Below are 21,432 nucleotides of genomic sequence, written 5' to 3' on the forward strand. Positions count from 1 at the left end.
TAGAAGATAAGCATTTAAAATAATGAGATATGAAAGAAGTAGCACGTACTAACCACTGATTAGGAATATGAAATGAGATGACACTGAATTGATAAAGTGTGAGTGCCTGTTTAAATTGCACGAATACCGTGTGGCGGATGACACATGGAAATTTAATGGATTTGCAGTATATATAGTCATGTCTTGACTGACAAGCTAGCCGACCATCCCATTGTATGTTGCCTTGTTCTAGAGGAGAGGAGACATGTTTCAGACATGACATTAAACATGGTGGTGCCAAAAAACATACTCGCTTCTTTGAAATGGAGAAGACCTTTAAATGTTTCAAATATCAAGCATATATACAACGTGCGTGCTTGAAACAACTAGGCGGTAAGAAGACCAAGGTATTGGATGCAACAACTGTTGAAGCTTTTGGAAGTTGAGGACTATGTTTCTAGGTTCAGAGTTTATGAGGATAAAGTCATTGTTCGAGATATATTTTGGATTTATCCCGATTCCATCAAGTTGTTCAACACATTTCTCAGCGTGCTCATAATTGATTCAGCATACACAACAAACGAGTATAGGCTTCCACTCTTGGAAATTATTTGTGTTACTTCTACGTAGATGACTTGTTCAATCGGTTTTGCATTTTTGAAATCTAAAAAAGAGGAAAATGTCACATGGGCTTTGTAAATGTGTAATATTATGTTGAAATACCAAGAAAACATGCCACAAGTAATAGTCACTGATTGTGACACCACACTGATGAATTTGGTTGCAAAGGTGTTTCCTACATCGTCAGCATTACTCTGTAAGTGTCACATAACCAAAAATGTGAGAAGTCGACTAAAACTTACGGTTGGCTCCAAATAAATCAAAGGTGATAATGAAAAAATACCAAACCTGACATGGTGGTGGAAAAGATAATAGATCGTTTGATCGAACTGGGTAAACAAACCTTCGTCTTTTTCTCGCCTTGTTTTGTTATATCATTTATGTATGAATTATTATTATTGTAGAGCATTTATTTTGATTGCTACTATTCTTTGCCTCACAAATTGATATTAAATTTTGTCGTAATTCACAACAAATAACAATCCTTATTCTATATTCTTTCTCTCTCTCTCTCTCTCTCTCTCTCTCTCTCTCTCTCTCTCGTCACTAAAGGTGCCTCACACATTAACACAATATATGCTTGTCAACATACAAATAGTATTAAGATCAAGAATAATTGAATAAAAACTAGGATATCAAATCATGAAAAATAGTACAAAGCCAATCACATAGCCCAATAAATCAAATCAGTTTTGTATAACAAAACATAATCAAAAGTAAACGAGCTACTCATAGTAATATGAGTCAATACCATGAGTTTAGAAGAAAAGTACATCAAATTCAAGGAAGAATGAGGTCTCCAGTGGTTGAAAACTCCAAAACCCCTTTCGCTCTAGAATTGCCTTGTCGCCACTTTCTAGCTCTAAAATTTGTAACCCTTCTAAAAACCGCCTTTTTTCCTTTTAAACAACTCAAAATACGTCATAAAAACATACCATTGTGGCCCAGAACAAGCCATTCGCGCCTAAGATGATGCCCAGGAAAAAGCAGGATCGCGACCACGATGATTTACATTGCGCCACGATGAGATCATTTTGTGCCCACGATGGTGCCACAAAAATTTCAGGGATGAGTTCCTTCTTTTTCCTTGCCTTTTCTTATAAATCTCACCGTTCTTCTTCTTTCTTTCTCTTCTTCCATTTTTCAATACTTCTTTTTCAAATTAACTCATATTGACTCGAAAGCAATTAGAATTAATTGAAAATGCTCGTAAAAATTAGATAATTACAGAGAAACATCAAAAGTCTGGCATTAAGCATATTTCTTTTATGGAGAAATATAGCAGATGAAAGGTTGGTAATAGAAAGAACATTGATTTATAGAGTGACAATTGGTGAGAATACAAATTTAAAGATTTACACCTAGTATTGGTAGTAAAATATTCAATTTATTTAAGTATCCAGGGTAAATTAAATCATCCATGAGATCAAACAGTTGGGCAAATCGAAAGAGATTTCCTATCGGTTGGCAAGACCAACAAAAAAATATCTTTTATATTCTTAATTTTAAGAAAAAAGAATGACACTGGTTGAAAAATAAAAACAAATAAAAGAGGCTAATGTTGGATTCAAAACAAGGAGATGTCAATAGTTGTTCTATCAATTGTTAAAATCAATTAAGAAAATAGTTATTTTTATGGGTTAATATCCATTTACCCCTATTATATAGACGAATTTTGATTTACCCTCCTTTAAAAAAAGATTGGATTATCCCCTATAATTTTAAAATTCTATGTCTTTTGTCCCCTAAGAGGAAAAATTACCTCCCTGTAAAATATATTTTTTTGATTTATTCCTCTAATTTTTACACGTTTAGGGGGTGCCCAAAAATTATAGGGAGTAATCTAAAACTTTTTTTAAAGGGGGTTAAATCTAAACTCACCTATATGACAGAGGATAGATGACTATTAACCCTTATTTTTATTTTAAAAATTAGAAAAAGAAATGACGCCACGTAAAAAAGAGATGAAAAAATTTAAATAACAATGTTTATAAAAAAAATTACATAAAAAACAAGGTTTTCGGAAAATTTACTAAAATGTCTAGGTTTTGTGGGACCCCCTAGAGTATGCGCCAAACCATTTGGCGCATTAATATAAATTTTTTTGAATTAGCCAATTCATTTGGCGTATATGTGTTGTGAAAAGTAAAAAAAAAAAAATTCACATTTGCGCCAAACTGTATGGCGCATACTCCTAATTTTTGTACTAATGCGCCAATTCATTTGGCGCATACTCCAGGGGGTCTTCAAAACCTAGACACTTTGGTAAATTTTTTGAAAAACTTGTTTTTTTGGTAATTTTTTTTAAACCTTGTTATTTAAAAAAATTTTTCTAAAAAAGAAAAATAAATAAATAAAGTAGTAGTTGGAATTCAAACTTAGAGAACCTTTCTCTTGGTTATTTGGACAATTGAGAAAATAAATGATATTTTTAAATATAAAAAATTAAAATATGGCGTGTTTAAAAATTTTACCTCGATTAGTTGGCCGAGGTAAAAAATTTATGGTTGAATTATCTCCATGGTTCTTTAAGTTATTTAATTGTAATAAGTCAGTCTTTTATGTTTTTTTCGCTACATGTGAATATTTTATGTTAACTAAAGTTTGCACCGTTGACGTTTTTTCTGCTTTATTTTGTTTTATTAATTTTATTTTAACTTTTAAAATTCATATTAAATTTGTTTTTTTTCCAAAAGTTATGAAAAAATTTCTTCTCATTTTACACTTTGTGTAATTTCATGAGAATTTTATTTTCTGTTATACTACTTTTCTTTAATTTCTTCTTTTGTGTGCATTTTAATTAGTTTAAAAATATTTTTATGCACTAAAAAATTCTAAAAAATTTACTATATGATCCAATTATGGATATTTGAGCTATGTTAAGTGGCATATCTGTATCATTAGTGTCACTTCAACTTTTTTGATAAGAAATTTAAGAAAAATATCAACGGTGCAAGTGTTATTTAACATAGCGAAAAAAATATAAAAAACTAACTTATTACAATTAAATAACTTAAAATTAACCAAATTTTATCATAAGATATATTATTTATTATAATAATTATTTGGTTACTAATATCCAACTCCAATTTGCAATTTATAAAAAGAATATTACGTATAAGTGCTTATATAAATTTCTTCTTTTAACAAAAGTTCAAATAAATTAAATTGTTTTGTATAAATTATTTTAATAGCATGTTTGGATTGGCTTATAGAACATCCATAATCAATTCTAAAAGTGTGGAATTAATTCTGGATGATTTTTAGATGTTTGTTTTATTAAATGTGTAATTGATTTTGTCTCCAAAATTGATTCTATTTGAAGTTAGAATTTCTCTATGTTTGATTTCACGTTTGAGACATTCAGAATTGATTTTGACGTGTTTGGTTGATCTCGAGTAGAGTTGATTATGCTTTCAAGAATTGATTCTACTTGAAGTTAGGATTTGTAGTTTTTAATCAAACGTGTTTTTACATTGAAATTTATTGTTCAACTCATTTTTGCAAGAATTTCTCCAAACATAAATTATTTTAGCTTTAACTCACTTTTATTCATAATTAATTCACTCAAAATTAATTTTTTTCACCACAGAACCAAACACACGCTTTGTAGCTTCTATTTTCAAAATTGATTCTGGATAATTTTTACATTGAAATTTATTGTTCAATTCACATTTACATAAATACATCCAAATATAAATCAATTGTGCAAAATTCAATTCTATTGAAATCAATTCTACCAAACTCAATTCTACTATAATCAATTTTGTTCACCGCCAATATAAACATATCCTAAAAATTTTTATAAATATCTCAACATATCATAAATTATATTTGATATTTTTTCTCAAACTTAGTCTCAAAATGTTCATAATAGTAGACAAATTCAAATCAAATGAATCCAAATAAATATGAACATGAATAACATATTACTAGTATAAAAAGTTGGCATCTATCTTTGTCTCATTGTATTTGACTCCAACGCAAAAGTCACCATTTGCAAACAAACAAAATCTTTCCTATTCATGGGTTGGCCATTAAGAGTATGTGTGAGAATGGAATTTGAACACATAAGCAAAGGTATTTAAAATAGTTTTACTAATTAATATATTTGACTAGCCCATGTCATGTCATCTCCATGTGCAACTATCACCCTCATTTTAACTTTATTATTAGTTTTTTAAATACTCATTCATTGCCAAATTAGATGAACATAATTATATTAACATGAAAAAGAAAAACATGAAGGAAGAAGAATCCAAGGGGAAGTTTCTCACACAATCACAAATTTAATTATTAATGCTAATTTTTTAACATATTTTCCCTTAGATTGAGGGAAGAGAGGATCCTAGAGATTTCATTTCATTTTTTATTTTATATTTATATTCAGTCAAGAAAAGATATTGTTCACCACTAAAGGTCAGGTAAGTACTACTATAAATTATTATCAAATATAAAAGCATATCACTAAGATTAAGCAATCACTAACCAATGCCACGTTTTAATTAATCATTTTAATTTGTCTAATATAGGGGGTTGTTGTTGTTGATAACAATAACATAAACTTAATTAATTGTCGATTGTGATTTTTTATCTTAAATTGATGAGCTGTGCTGTGGGGTAGTGATAGGGGGTCTTATTTATTTAATAAAAAATTTACTACTAACAAAGTAGGTATCAAATTAGATTATTATTTTTTGAACAAGGTATCTAATAAGAATTTTATATATATTTAAAAAAGAAAATAGTAAGAGGGGTGTATTAGTATATTATTTAAGGAGGGTATTAATAAAAAAAAGGCAGGATAATAATTATATAATAAAAAAGTAGAGTTGACCTTGCACATTAGGACAGAAATAATGGATAAAAAATTAAAAAGAAAACAAAAGGAAAAACAAAATTGGTGTTTTGTTTTGAACAGAAAAAGGTAGAAGGCAAAATTGGTGCAAACATGTGAGCAAGAGGGGTGTAGGTTGGGACTTTGGAGAGTGAGTAACAAAGTTCGTCTATGGAAAAGCTCAGCCTTTTGATTTCACTTTTCTTTCTCCACTCTTTAAAAGAAAAAAAAATATTAGATCGAGCAATTTTATTAATAATTTTTTTTGAAATAATGAGTATTTCTTTTAGGGATTACTCATCATACTTCATGTGTTACTCATATATTTTAGTAAAATTAAAAAAAAAAAAAAAAAGTAGATTTTGGATTTTAGAATTCAGATGTAATTGAAATACACATAATATTTGGCAATATTTAAAAAAAAAACTGAGTTTTAATATACTACTATTTAATCACAACACTAACTCGTCTAAAAGGGCCTTTGGACTTTAAAATTCAAAATAATACCCTGTTATAAAAAATAATAATAAATTTGAGACTAAAACACAAAATGAACCAATGATATTTTTTAGATTGTAAAATCCAAAATATACTCTATTATCCGAAAACATAAACAATTGCATGTAAGAGATGAAGAAAACACCAACTAACAAGTTTGGATAGTGCAAGAGATTATTTAGTTTGAGTTTAGAATTTTAAGAACGGTGTCTTCTATAACCCTAAATTCAAGAGGAGGAGAACTCACATCTACAATATAAGAAAATCATATGCTTTGGAAAATACGATATTGCCCTTCTGTTACCAAATTCAGCCACGTGGATGCCTTAACAATATTTCTTTTCTTTGGTTTCTACTACCAACCCTAATTGCTTCTATTTTGAAAAACCGTCACGTTCTCTCTCTTCCTCTACCTCTCTTTTCCTCTTCCTCTTCCTTTCGTCTCTCTTCTGCTACTCTCTCTTGCTCTTCTTTCTTCTCTCTTTCGTTGTCTCTCCCTTCTTCTTCTTTTTCTTTATTTTCTCTTCCTTCTCGTCTCATTCTCTATCCAAAATCAGATTTCTCTCTCGTCGTCTCTCGTCTGGTTATCGACATCTTCAGCTTCAACCCATTTTCACTCATGTAAGAAATTGATTTCTTTAAGCTTGAACTTTTGTTTTGTCAATAAAAATGATATGTTGTGGTGTTGTCGTTTTATCATGGATTCGAAGATGGGGCGGCATGATTGAAGATGGCGGAGATTTCATCTATTTTTTCTGATTTCTTCTAATTTACTATATGGCATGATTATGTATCTGTGTTTGAGTTGTAGCATGAAAGAAAATCAGGGTTTATAATGGGTTTTCTGTTTAAAATTAGGGCTTTTAATTTGTGGTTAGGGTTTTGGTCGTTAATATGATGATTTTGTGGTAAGCTCTTTGTTTGTTCGTCTCTGTTTGGATATTGATTGAAATTAGTATTATTCAAAGTCTGATTATATTGTTGTATTTTAATTTTTGCAGATAGTCGACATTGAACCCTTGAGGTATAGGTCAAGGGTTTGTACTATGTTATGGTGGTTCAAAATCATTTGTTGATCGATTGTGCATACGAAAAATATGTTGTTTTGTTTTTGTTTGCGAAAAACCCTAATCCCTAATTGTTTCGTTGATTTGTAAATCTTTCGTACGGTTCTAATTTATATGAAGTTTCAAGCAAGTTGTGACTCGCCGCCTATTTTTGATTTCGCAGATTCATCCTGCTGAGACGGTATCAAGTTTTATCAGGCAATTTTGAAGCTAACTATCCGTCATGTGGTTTCCAAGCCTGTAACACTATATCAGTTACTATCTTAGAGCCTTAATTTTTTATGCTCTTAACCTTTCATCTTTCACATTTTTATCTGAATGTTTCTGAATATTGTTTCATGTTAGCATTGTGAAAATTTACATCTTCATAGTAAATGCATTCGTTTCATCTCTTTTGTTTAAAGTTTGATACATGAAGATGAAAATTATATTTCCGTCCATGTGAATTATTGTCTCAGTGAACCTTGTGTGTGTTGAATTATGTCTAATGCTCTTTGGTTCAATTGTTTGCATACCCAGTTGTGATTCTGGTACAATTGTCAGTCTTTAATATTTCTGAAGCTTATACATTCAAGGATGTGTTCAAGAGTTATCTAAACATTTCTTTGTATCACTTCTGCAGTATGGGGTCAATTCAGCCCATCGCTCCATGTTCAATTTGATGGTTTCCTTTGACTTTGATGCAACTTTTGATGCAGATCCAGCTAAGAATCACAATATTACTCGAATGATTTCCATGATGGAATTCAGAGTGATAGTTTGTTTATGTTCATTATTTCCATGAATGATTTCCATATGTTGTTGCAGGAATGAAGAACAAGAATTTGGCATTGTTAAGAGGTTACTGTGATTTTTTTAAAGGAGAATTCAAGCTTTAGAAGCAAGAGTCTCATGCATGATTTGACTATTTAAGTTCTCAATGAGAATTCAAGCTTTGAATTATTATATGTTTATAGTAATTCAAGTGATTGGTTATGATGTTTTATGTGGTTTTATATCCTAATGACATAAATAATAGGTCAGCTTTTAATATTCTACAAATAATCTATTTAAGAATTTCTCTGTTTCTGAACATCCCCAAATCATGTCGGTTAACAAAAGATAGTAACACAAAACTCACATAGGAGGTGATTTTATACTACTTTTATTGAGGTATGTTGGAATAGATAATTTAATTTTGTTTTAAGTTATGTGATTTAATAGTTAATTTAGATAAACTTTTCATAAGCAGTTATAGGAAAAGAAAAAAATTAGTTTACAGCCTTTCAAAGTTTTATTACAAAGTATTTCTGTAGAACTTTGCAGTACCGGTTGCAACTTAGGTTGGTTATGGTGGCTTTATTCTAATCTTCGTTGATGTGATACTTTTCATTAGTGCTGAATTTTTTTATTAGTTAGTTGGAATTCTTCAATGTAGCAATATTAAGGTATGATTTACAGTTGCTGTTATGTGGATGCCGGGATATCTAATGTGTTAGATTCAATTCGTCGAGTTCAGAATCAATATTCGATTGAAGCTCGCATGTCAGTGGGTTTATTGTTGAAATGCTTATATAATATTGAATCCTTTTAGGGTTAAATGGTATTCCCCCTCCCCCTGCCAATAGGGCGTGTTTCAGAATTGCCCCCTGAATATTTTTTTTAAAGATCACACCCTCATAAAAATAAAAAACCATTTTAACCACACCCTCTTACCACCATTGCTGACTGGGCAGTTGAATATTGGGTGACATGGCAAAGACCACATTTTAAAATTAAAATTCCTTAAACTTTCTTTAAGTTCCCCCCCCCCCCCGTGAAATAGAAAATCTAGGGTTCACTGTTGGCGCTGGAGAAGACGAACCGGAAGCGTGGAGGAAGACGAAGCAATGGACGGCAACGGTGAATGTTCAGAGGTTAGTTCCATTAATCGAAGTCTGTAACTTGCTTGTATCATGGTTTGCATTCTTTTATCTTACATTACGTTTTACATTTCAGCCCAATGTTCTGTTTAATGCTCTGTTTCGACATGGAGGAGAGTTTATTGATAATAATGGTGAAACGATTTATAGGGGTGGCGTTTCTACTTTAGTTTCGGGGGAACATATAGATGAGTGGACAATGCATCATATTCTTAACTTAGTAACTGGGTGGGGGTACCTAGAAGGTTGTTTTAGGCTGTGGACCAAGATAGTTTACATAGACCCTAATTACTTTCAGATTACAAATGATGGGGATGCCTATGATTTTGCTGCATATTGTTGTGCGATGCAAGTGGATGGGGAAATTTTTGTTGAACATGATCCAAGTGTAGTTGGGAATGTCACCCCTAAGTATGTGTCTGATTTAGAGGTTAGTGATGAAGAAGTTATTGAAGGTTTTAATGATAGTGAGGATGAAAGGACAACTGCCATTGTTGATGGGTTTGATGATCTTGATGGTGTTGATGTAACTGTACCAATTAGGGAGGGTCCACTCATTGCAGGCTTGTTACCATGTCCAAAGAAGAACAAATGTGATGATGAGGATGAAGAGGAATACCTTAGTGAAGAGCTTAATAGTTCTGACCCTGATAACTCAGAAGATGACAAGAAACCAAAGTTTGAAAAGTTCAAGAAGGAACAACTTACAAAGGACTTTAAGTTTAAGTGGGGCATGGAGTTCACTTCCCTAGATGACTTTAGGGAGGCTATACGTGAGTGGACAGTTTTAAATGGTAGGGAAATAACATTTGTTAAAAATGAGGGGTATAGGGTGAGAGTTGAATGTAAAGCCAAGTGTGGTTTTTTAATGCTATGTTCCAAAGTGGGCCACAAGCACACTTATGCAATAAAGACTATAAAGGACACCCACACATGTGCTAGGGTTTTGGATAACAAAACTACAAATTCAAAGTGGGTGGCCAAGGCAGTTGTTAAGAAAATGCAGACCTGTGAAAACTTAAGGATAAGTGATATTATTCAAGATATGAGGCAAAATTATGGAGTGGGGATCACTGTGGGCAGGGCATGGAAAGCAAAAATGATAGCAAGACAAATGATAGAAGGGGATGCAGACAAGCAATATTCAAACTTGTGGAGGTATGCAGCTGAGTTACACAGGGTGAGTGCTGGAAACACTGTAAAGATCAACATTGAGAGGCCATCACCTTCCATCCAACCAAGATTTGGTTCATTCTATTTCTGTTTTGAGGGATGTAAACAAGGGTTCATACATGGTTGTAGACCTTTTATTGGGGTTGATGGCTGTCATTTGAAGACTAAGTATGGAGGGCAGTTGTTGATAGCAGTGGGAAGGGACCCCAATGATCAATATTTTCCATTGGCATTTGGGGTTGTTGAAACAAAAAACAAAAGAATCTTGGAAGTGGTTTATACAGCTGTTAATGGAAGATATTGGAATAGAGAAGAGATATGTATTCATCTCAGACCAGCAAAAGGTATTGCCTCTAACAATTGATTATGTACTTTTAATTTGGTTTTGTATTTACAATGTTATTTATCCTTGTATGCAGGGTTTGGTGGCTGTTTTTGAGGAAATGTTTGAAAGGATTGAGCACAGACTTTGCTTGAGGCATTTGTATGCAAATTTTAAGAAAAAGTTTGGTGGAGGAGCACTTATAAGAGATCTAATGATGGGAGCAGCCAAGGCCACATACCATCAAGCATTCTTGCAGAAGATGACTGCATTAAAGGCTGTAGATCCACATGCTTGGGAATGGCTAATGGGAGTGCCTACTAAATCTTGGTGTAAGCATGCTTTTAGCTATTATCCTAGCTGTGATGTTTTAATGAATAACATATCTGAGTCCTTTAATGCAACAATCTTATGTGCTAGGGATAAACCAATATTGACTATGTGTGAGTGGATTAGGAAATATCTAATGAATAGGTGTAGCCAATCTACTTTGAAACTTGATAAGTGGCCACACAAAATCATGCCAATCCCTAGGAGGAGACTAGATGCTGAGGTAGCTATGAGTGGTCAGTGGTTACCAACATGGGCCATGGGGGAAAAATTTCAAGTCACACATGCTTATAACAACCAAGAATTTATAGTTGACATAGCTAAAAGATCATGCTCATGTAATTTTTGGCAGCTAGTTGGTATACCCTGTAGGCATGTTGTAGCTGCCCTAGGATTTAGACAGCAAAATCCAGAGTGGTTTGTTAATGAATGCTACAGTAGGGAGAAATATGCTTTGTGCTATGGTTTTCCTATTAGTCCTATAAATGGACAGGACATGTGGCCTAATGTTGAAAGTGAAGATCTATTGCCTCCTGACTTTAAAAAGGGTCCTGGTAGACCAAGGAAATTGAGGATTAGGGAAACTGGAGAGGAAGGTGCTAGGAGGAGGCTACCTGGTGTGTCTTACAGGTGCACTAGATGTGACAAGATTGAGCATAATATCAAGTCATGCAAGAGCAAGGTGCAAGATCCAAGTGCCTTGAAAAGAAAGGTATGATCTTAATTGATTTTGATAATGTTGTATGCTTTAGATTCTTCTACTGACATTTTGATTATGTTGCAGAAAAAAGGACAATTGAGGGCTGCTAATAATGCAAGTGTTGACACATGTGAAGCCAATCCAACTGCTACAAATGAGGACAAAACAAATGTGGTGAAAGAGGCCAATCCAACTGAGGTCAGAACCAGTCAAGCCAGTGCAAGTGAGGGCATTCCAAGTCAAGGCAAGCCAAGAGCAGTGAAAACCAGTCAAGCCAGTGCAAGTGAGGGCATTCCAAGTCAAGGCAAGCCAAGAGCAGTGAAAACCAGTCAAGCCAGTGCAAGTGAGGGCAATCCAACTCAAGGCAAGCCAATAGCAGTGAAAACCAGTCAATCCAAAACAACACCAGCTGAAGAAAGTGCCAAAAACAAGGGAAAAGCTCAAGTGAAACCAGTGAGAAAGAGGGTCAGTGAGAGAATTAAGGAAAATTGGTTTAAAAAACCAAAACCTTTCACAGGCCCTGGGTCTGCACCAGAACAACCATTTTTGATAACAGATGAGGGTGATGGCAATGACTCACAAAGGAAGAAGACTATGAAGAAGACCCCTAAAAAGAAGTCTATCAATGACTTGTAGTTTCCTATGTCTGTTTATTTTGTCTGTTGCACATGTTGGTGCCTTTTGTAATGACTGAATTGCACTATGCCTTTGTGTATTGACTGAATTGCACATTTTGGAGCTTCATGTGGTTTTATGGTTTATGCACATTTGGTGCTTTTCTTGTAAACAGAATTATGCACATTTGTGCTTTTAATGTCTTTTGGTAATGAGCTAATTATGCACATAAGGTGCTTTTGGTATCAACTCAATTATGCATCTGTTATTTATATATGATCTGAATTATGCACATATGTGCTTTTGATGTAAACTAGTTTATGCACATAAGGTGCTTTTGGTATCAACTCAATTATGCATCTGTTATTCCTTTTTGTTCTGAATTATGCACATGTGTGCTTTTGGTTATTACAGCAATATGCAAACTCTTAAAAAAGGCATGAACCTCCTTCCATTAAAAAGATGTTTCCAAGTATATTACACATCATTGAAAATTACATCAATCAAACTTAACTAAATTAGACAGATTAGTAGAAATTGTAAATACATACAACAATCATACAACACACAATAAGAACTATCCTAAGCTGCATGTTTTTCCTTTTCTGAACTTCAACCTTCATCTTCGCTTTCTCCAATTTGGTTGACACTGATTCCAATTTCAATTGTAGTATATCACACTTCTTACAAAATGGTGAAGTGACAGTTTCTCCTTTGCTGAAATGGAGTATTTCATCATCCCATAGAAATAGTTCACAGCTATTAACAGTCTACACAAAAGGATATGGAAACTGAATTAGCATAAGAAAAATCAATATTATATGATGACATAAACATACTCACCCCAGAGCTTCGACATTTCCAGAATTTTCGGTTGGGATTTTGCACTGTGTTGGCTCTCCACATCTTCATCGTGTTACCACACCCACATCTGGGCAAATCATGCGATGATACTGACCCAACCGTGCTCGCGCGTGAACTGCTTCCAACCATGGCTCTGCGAGAACGATTTGAACGGACGAGGAAGAACAAGGTGAGGAAGAACAGGGTGAGGAAGAACAATGGAAATGAATCTCGTACAAATGGGGAAGAAGCTTACCCTAGAAATTAATAAAAAACACAGTCAGCAATTGGTCTTTGCCATGTCACCCAATATTCAACTGCCCAGTCAGCAATGGTGGTAAGAGGGTGTGGTTAAAATGGTTTTTTATTTTTATGAGGGTGTGATCTTTAAAAAAAATATTCAGGGGGGCAATTCTGAAACACGCCCTATTGGCAGGGGGGAATACCATTTAACCCATCCTTTTATTAGTAGGTCTTAGGTTTTCTGGTTTCTTTTTTGCAGTCACATGTGCTTCCTCTCGGTTGTGTTGCTGTAGTTTTGGTGTTCCTAACGGAAATTATCTTCTACTGTGTTTCCTTCTGGTAACGCAACATGTATGCTTTGGGCCTTCTCATATCAGTTTCAAACTTCAGGGAGTTTTCTTTCATTGGGGCAATTTTCAACCTATGGATGTTAGTTTTGTTTTGTGCTCTTTAGAATTGTTATGGACAATAATTTAGAATTGTGCTTGAGTTGGTTATTAATAATGATGGCTTAAACTTGATATTTGTTGACATGTTCATGCATTATGCAGGGGAGGGCTGGGATAACAAAGTTGTATTTCTTGCCATTATACCAAGAAGACAATTGGTATTTAGAGGGAATTTTGACTATTCTCTGTGAAACGACAACATGCTATTATGGCTATGGCGGATCAGTAGTATTACTGGATATTTCAGGCTTATTGTGAGGTGTAGTTTTTATATACTGTGGCCATTAAAATACTTATTTCATAGCATGTCCGGAAAGTCTATGATGTATTTTTTTACCACTACATTTATGCATCTTTCGATATTCTGATATGAAGTATTCAAGATCCTGTTTTGGTTTTTGTTACAAAGCTTTTGTATTTGACATGTTTATGCATCTTTCCATATGTTATAATATGATATCGAGTGATACGATCGATGCTGTGGTGGGTGCAATTTAGGATTGTTGTAATTCAAGGATTTGGCTAAGCTTCGCATTTCTGTGTCGGCTCATCTCCACCAAAATGATAGAATTCTGACTATTTTACACTGTGATTTGGTGGATGTGCTAGCAGATTCTTCTTTTACTATATGACTTGGGTGCCTCCTCTACATCCGTATATAATTGTATTATATCAACACAAATTTTCTTTGTATTATATCAGTACAGGAAAAAAATATTAATTTTGGTTTGTAGTATTTTATGTTAATTTAGTTTGCATATTAGTACAAGACCGAAACATATTTTTTTAGAGATGTTTTGAGATGTTTTGATACCTGTATTTTTAATGGAACTTTAATATAGCAGTGATGCATGTATCTGATGTAATAAGAGTTTGCACAAAGAACTGTTTGTTTCAAGTAGTCTAAAATTGAAAAACAAAATACATTCCAAAGAATAGCATTTGGAATATGGTCCTCTTACCATTCCATTTCTTCCCAATGAATTGATTCTTATGATGTTTTTTTTGTGTATGCACTTTTGTTGTTTAGATGTCTGCAACATATAAGCACATACAATGTATTTCACACATGTTGAGGTGTTGATACTTGATATATAGCTAATAACCGGCTCTTTATAAAAAATGTTTCCATGTGGTAACTGAAATTTTTAATTAACTATTTGTGAGAATTACTAAATGAAAAAATGGTCAACCATGATTAAAGTTCTTGCCCGTAGGATAGCAACAAATTTATATTTTGGAAAAGTAAAAGCGGTGAAGTCTGAAAAAAGAAACTATAAAATAAGTCATCCCTATTAGTTACATCAGAAGAAAAATAAATGATTAATTTAAATTGCAAGTTACAACCAAACTCTAAATACCTCATTGAATTCATCCTCTAACCTTATTAAAAAACCATGTTAGAAATTTTAATTATTTTCAAATTGTTAAACTTTTCTAATTAATTGGGTAGTATTAATTATAGATTTTATTATTCTCAAATTGTGTAGGCTTAAATTATAGAAGACTCAAATTAGTAATTGATGGTTTAGAATGATGATTTAGATGTTGAAAATAGTATTTTACTAATGATAAGTTATTGGTTAAAATATTTAATTATTATTTTTACACGGGTACCAGATATTTTTCTATACATTCAATTGTTTTTTTTTCACGGGTACCAGATATTTTTCTATACATTCAATTGTTTTTTTTCACGGGTATCAGATATTTTTCTATACATTTAATTATTATTTTTTCACGGGTACCAGACATTTTTTTATACATTTAATTATTATTTTTTTACGGGTATCAGACATTTTTCTATTAAAAAAATGTACATCTGTAATAAATGCGCGTCCCGTATGAGAACCCGTGCGAATGTACGGGTTTGTTACTAGTTGTTGAATATAACAATTCAATATTGATGTGAAAAACAATATCAAGAATAGAGTATAATAGATAACCCAATGAGAAGCAAGAAAAACAATAAGGATTGGTTAAAATTGATATTCATTACTTTTTCTTTAAAACAAAATTACAAGTGTTACAAGAATAACAAATAACCCTCTCACCCTAAATTTAGATTTGCAGTATGCAATGATGAAAGACTATTATGCTATTTATAATAAACCTAACATACTAAACTAATGAGCTTTTTCACAAATGTCCATTACAAGCCAACTTAGGGTACAAGCTAACTTAAACAATTGGACATAACAAACATGCCAAATTCAGAATACTAACAACCCTAGTATTTCGACACCCACATACTAGAACACACTTCGACTACAGTATGTAGGCCTTCGACACATTTTCTGTCGAAATAGGAAGCTACTCTACAACCCACTAGAGTTCGATCCAATTCTCACAAATCTCTACCTTGGAACAAACTCTATAACATCAAAGAACAAACTAGCTTTCTGCATGCAGCTTTATCAACTGTATACAATGGACTAGTAACTCAGCAATGTCTTGGTGATCATATCAGCAACATTGTGATTTGTCGAAACCTTCAGCACTTGGACTTCTCCACGCTCGATTACTTCTTTGATGAAACGCAACCTCACATCAATGTGCTTGGTTTGCTCATGATATGTTGAGTTCTTCGACAGGTGTATAGCACTTGGACTATCACATTTAACAGTGATACCTCGACCTTGAAGTTTCAGCTCCTTCACAAAGCCTTCAAGCCACAATGCTTCTTTCACAGCTTCGGTTAGGGTAATATACTCCGTCTCAGTGGTTGATAAAGCAATAACCTTTTGAAGTGCTGTTTTGCAACTAATTGTTGTGCCAAACATAGTGAAAACATATTCAGAAATAGATTTTTTGGAATCCATACAACCTACATAATCATAGTCTCATATCCTTCGATTACTGATTTACTATCTTTAAACCAAGGCTCCACCATAAATTAAGACTCTGTTCAGAGACCTATTTATGTACCTTAGAATTCACTTTAATGCTTGTCAGTGAGCATTTCCAGGATTCGCCATGTACCTACTTTCAAGACTTACTGCATATGTTATACCGAGTCTTGTGCAGACCATAACATACATCAAAGAACCTACTATATTAGCATACCGAATGCTATTTATATAAGCTCTTTCGACATCAATACTGAGACACTGATACATACTCAGCTTGAATTGAGGGTTTGTCGGAGTCACAACAAGCTTTGAATTCGACAAACTAAATTTTTGAGAATCTTTCGTATGTATGCCTCTTGAGATAAACATAACTTCGACTTCTTTCTATCTCTTCGGATGTCAATCCTAAGAATCCTGGATGTTGCTCCTAGATCCTTCATATCGAACTCCTTATTGAGTTTAACCTTCACCCTCATTACATCTTTGACATTGTTGCTTGCTATGAGAATATCATCCACATAAAGCAACAAAATAACAAATGAATTACCAGGTTGAAATCAGAAGTAAACACATTGGTCGAACTGGCTTCTAACAAAACTTATACATGTCATGAACTAGTCAAATCTCCTATTCCACTATTGAGGAGATTGTTTCAGTCCATATAAAGATTTGTTTAGTTTGCACACATAATCTTCCTTCCCTTTTTTGACATACCCTTCAGGTTGCCTCATCAGGATCGTTTCATCTAGATCACCATACAAGAACGTAGTCTTCACATCCATTTGTTCCAGTTCAAGATCGAGTTGTGCCACCATGGCAAAAAATATTCGAATGGGCTTATGCTTCACAACAGGAGAAAACACATCATTGAAGTCGACACCTTCTTTCCGAGTGAAACCCCTTGCGACTAACCTTGTATTGTATCTCTTCGATGCCACTCCTTCAATTCCTTGCTTAAATTTGAAAATCTATTTACAAATGACTAACTTTGCTCCAGTGGATTTCTTGATTAGTTCCCTGGTGTGATTATCATGAAGAGATTTCATCTCATCATTCATGGCCTTCAGCCATTCAGTCTTATTCCGACTCTTCATAACTTCCTTATAGTCTCTAGTTTCTTCGTTTAGAACCCCACTTGCAGAGATTAAGGCATAAGCTATAAGATCTGCATACCCAAGTCTCTGAGGTGGCTTGATGACTCTTATCGACCTATCTCTTGACAATAGGTAGTGATCGACAGTTTCCTCAACTTCCTCAACATATTCTGCTTCTTCTTCAACTTCATCTGGGATATGTAATTCAGCATCAACATGCTCCACCTCAACATGAATCTCTACCTATTCCAGCTCTTCGTCATATATTTCTGCACTTTGACCAACGTCATCAGTTTACTTAAAAGTCATTTTAGCTTCATTGAAAACTACATCTCGACTGATGATACTCTTTTTAAGCCCTGGCTCTAGGTACCATAGCCTATAAGCTTTGACTCCTTCAGGGTATCCCATGAACATGCATTTCAAAGCTCTAGGTTCGACCTTGTCTTACCTAATATGAGCATAGTTTACTTAGTCAAATACTCTCGGTTTGTCGAGATATTATGGATGTCACGACCAAACTTCTTTAGGTGTATTCATATCTAACACATTCGAAGGACATCTGTTTATCAGATATGTTGCTATCGAAACAACCTCATCCCAAAACACCTTCTTTAATCCAGCACTAGTCAACATGCATCTAACTCTCTCTAAAATATTTCAATTAAACCTTTCAGCCAAACCATTTTGTTGTGGAGTACCTGCAGTAGTTTTGTGCCTTGCGATACCAGAGGTAGCACAAAAATTGTCGAACGCCTCATTGCAAAATTCAAGGCCATTATCGGTTCTCAACCTCTTGACTTTTCTGCCAATTTGATTTTCGACCAGAGTCTTCCAACTTTTGAAATTCTTAAAAGTTTCATCCTTAGTCTTCTGGATGAATACCCATAATTTTTTGGAATAATCATCTACTATGGATAGAAAATACCTTGATCCTGAATATGATGGACACCTTGCAGGCTCCCAAAGATCAATATGGATGTAATCAAGGGATCCATGTGTTCTTTGTTTTCCTTTGTTGAACTTCATTATGCAATATTTTCCAAGTACACATGATTCATAAAACTTCTGCTTTTCGAATTTGTCTCTTCAAAGTAGATTTTGTTTTCCCAATTTGACCAAACACTTTCATTGACATGGCCCAATCTCATGTGCCAAATTTATGTCTTTTATAAAGGTTTCGTGGATGCAACATTTATCGAACCACTTACAACTTTAGCCTAAAGGGTATACAAGCTTTGTTTCTCTACGCTTCTCAAGACTTCCTTCGACCCCTTCACGCCTCAAGGGTATATCGTGAATTTATTTTACCTACAACTCACGAATTTTGCAGAAAACTACATGAACTTTAAAATTTTGAAACAAGATTAAATGGCATATAGCAAATATGAATGGCAACCAGTTGAGGGCTTTTGATCCTCACATTGCCACAAACAGAATAGAATCGAGCTTTTCTTAAAATGATGCACAAATGATAGCGTTTGAGTTTCAAAAATTTACCTCTGAAGTGCAGAGGTAAATTTGAGAACTTCCAAAGATGGTTGCTTGTTGAGTTTGTGTTGGAGTGTTTCTAGAGAAAACAAGTAAGAGGCTCAAAGCAAGAGTTATTGGTGATTAAAGAAACTTTTCAAGAATGGAATTCATGGCTTTATGCTTGAAATGATATGAAAGTTTGGTTAATGATTTAATCTCTTAGACAATGCTTAATTAACTTATGTAAACTTCTGATTATGGATAGATTTGGAGGTTTGGAGGAGTTCATTTACTTTCTGGAAAGCCCTAAACACCCTCTTAAACTTTCATTTAATTTTTAGAAGTAAATCTACCTTTGTGAAATTTTTCTAAGTGTTTGAAAAAGTCAACAACTTTGTAGCTTCATTATTTAAAATTCTTTCATTTATGGAAAAATCTTCACATGGACAAAGTTGTAGATCTTGATTTCCACTTCAATTGAGGCTTTGGAGCATAAAAATTGGTTTCTTTTTGAAGAAGTTATGACCATTCAAAGTTAAGCACAAAACATGTATTTCTTCATAAAAAACAAAACCCTAATATTTGTCTTTTGATTCCTTGATTGATTTTCATGATTTTATTGATCAAATGACCTCAAAAATATTATATTCATGATCTTGATTTTCAAAATTCCATGGTTGACCAAATTTATCAAAAGATAAAGGTGATCTTGAACAATTGACTTTTTCCAGATGAATTGCATTCTTCTAAGTATCAATTGAATCAAGATCTTCTAGTAAAATCAATATGGTGAGTGTATTATAATGAGGCATTTGATATCCTTGAATCGTTTTTTGATCCACAAGACCTTTCTTTGACCAAAAGTCAACTTTCTAGAAAATTAGGTTAAAACCCCTAACTGTGTACCATATGAATTTGAAAGTTGTTGATCTTAGTTTTAACCACACTGGGGCTTGGATATTGATGAGGGAGATCAATTGAGCATATGAGAAATCTTGAGCCACCATTTAAGCCATAAAACCCTAATTTGACTGAGCTCCTTGATTAATCACATATCTTGGGAAACAAGCAACAAGTAAACACAATCTTTTTTTGTATATTTTTGGTAAGCAAATAATGCATGAATGATCACGTATGATGATGGTGATGATAATTATGATCACACCCTAGGTGCTTAATGCAAAATGAGGTGGGATCTCTAGGTCAACATTTTGGGTATAACAGGTTACACGCATAATTTTTGGATTATGGAGAATTTGAAATAGTAGAACATCTGCGAGACAAATCCATAACTAATGAATCTTAATGAAATTGTTCATTCTCACCCTCAATTACTCTCTCTCTCAAATTATCTCTCACTATCTTCTTCTCCAAATACCCTAAATCTCATTATTCATCAATTATGTGATTGTATGTTCCAACATTTGGCATCAAGAGCTTGGTTCTGATCTATATTCTATTGTACAAACATGAATATCGTATCCAATGATAAAGTCCCCAAAAACATACTAACCTTTGATGCGAAGAATTAGGACAAATGGTGCAAGCAAATGAAGGTGTTGTTTGGCTACCAAGATGTTCTTGAACTGATCAAGAATGGGATGAATCCCTTTGTCGAAGGTGTAACGGATTCACAAAAGGTTGGGTACAAGGAAGAAAATAAGAAATGTTACAAAGTGTTTTTCTTGACCCATCAATGTGTTAATGGTGACAACTTTGAGAAAGTTAGCGATTGCGGGTCGACAAAGGAAGCGCGGGAAATCTTGGAAAAGGCATATGCAGGGGCTGATAAGGTAAAGGTGATGAGGTTACAAACTCACAAACGTTAATTTGAATTAATTCAAATGGAGGAGAAGGAGATAATCAACGATAACATGATGTGAATTACGCGATTGGTAAATCAAATTAAGTCTTTGGAGGGATTGTTTCGAAGCATAATGTTGTGTCAAAGATCTTACATTGAGCAACATCATAGTGGCGATTAAAGAGTCAAATGATCTTCCAACATTGAGCAAATATGAGCTTCAAATCTCTCTTGAGGCTCATGATCAAAGGATGGATGAGAAGAATAACGACAAGGAAAAGGTGGAGATCGCTTTGCAAGCACGATTCAATGAGAAGAACAAGAAGTCTAAAGAAAAATAGTCCATGAAGAGTAAAGGGATTTTTTAGAAATTTGGTGGAAAAGAGTCCTAAAATTCAAAGAGTTCGACTTGTCAGAGGGGTGAGAGTAGTTGCAAAAAAAATGATGGTCAAGGCAACTTTAGAGGTGAAATCGAGAAGTTTGACAAGAGTAAGATACAATGCTTTAATTGTAGAAATCTTGGTCATATCGCAAGAGAATGCAATGCGAAACAGATGGAATCTCAAGAAAATGAAGCTAAGGTTGTTAGACAAGAGGTGGATGATGATAATACGCTTTAGGTCATGATCAC

At 33.7% G+C, this 21,432-nt stretch overlaps 1 protein-coding gene across 1 annotated transcript; it reads right to left on the minus strand.

The window, feature by feature from the left end:
- Nucleotides 1–12,500: 12,500 nt before the first annotated feature.
- Nucleotides 12,501–13,033, minus strand: LOC131612726 (uncharacterized). Its single transcript, XM_058884482.1, has 2 exons — nucleotides 12,887–13,033; nucleotides 12,501–12,813 (listed from the first exon to the last, which is right to left on the minus strand). The coding sequence occupies exons 1-2, from the start codon at nucleotides 12,953–12,955 to the stop codon at nucleotides 12,571–12,573; spliced, it is 312 nt and encodes a 103-aa protein (XP_058740465.1). The 5' UTR covers nucleotides 12,956–13,033; the 3' UTR covers nucleotides 12,501–12,570.
- Nucleotides 13,034–21,432: the final 8,399 nt, after the last annotated feature.

Source organism: Vicia villosa, linkage group LG6, assembly GCF_029867415.1.
Source record: "Vicia villosa cultivar HV-30 ecotype Madison, WI linkage group LG6, Vvil1.0, whole genome shotgun sequence".
Taxonomy (NCBI): Eukaryota; Viridiplantae; Streptophyta; class Magnoliopsida; order Fabales; family Fabaceae; genus Vicia; species Vicia villosa.

Coding starts and splice junctions, on each gene's coding strand:
- LOC131612726 (XM_058884482.1), bottom strand. CDS start 12,955: ATGAAGATGTGGAGAGCCAACACAGTGCAAAATCCCAACCGAAAATTC. Junction 12,814..12,886: donor GGAAATGTCGAAGCTCTGGG/GTGAGTATGTTT, acceptor CCTTTTGTGTAG/ACTGTTAATAGCTGTGAACT.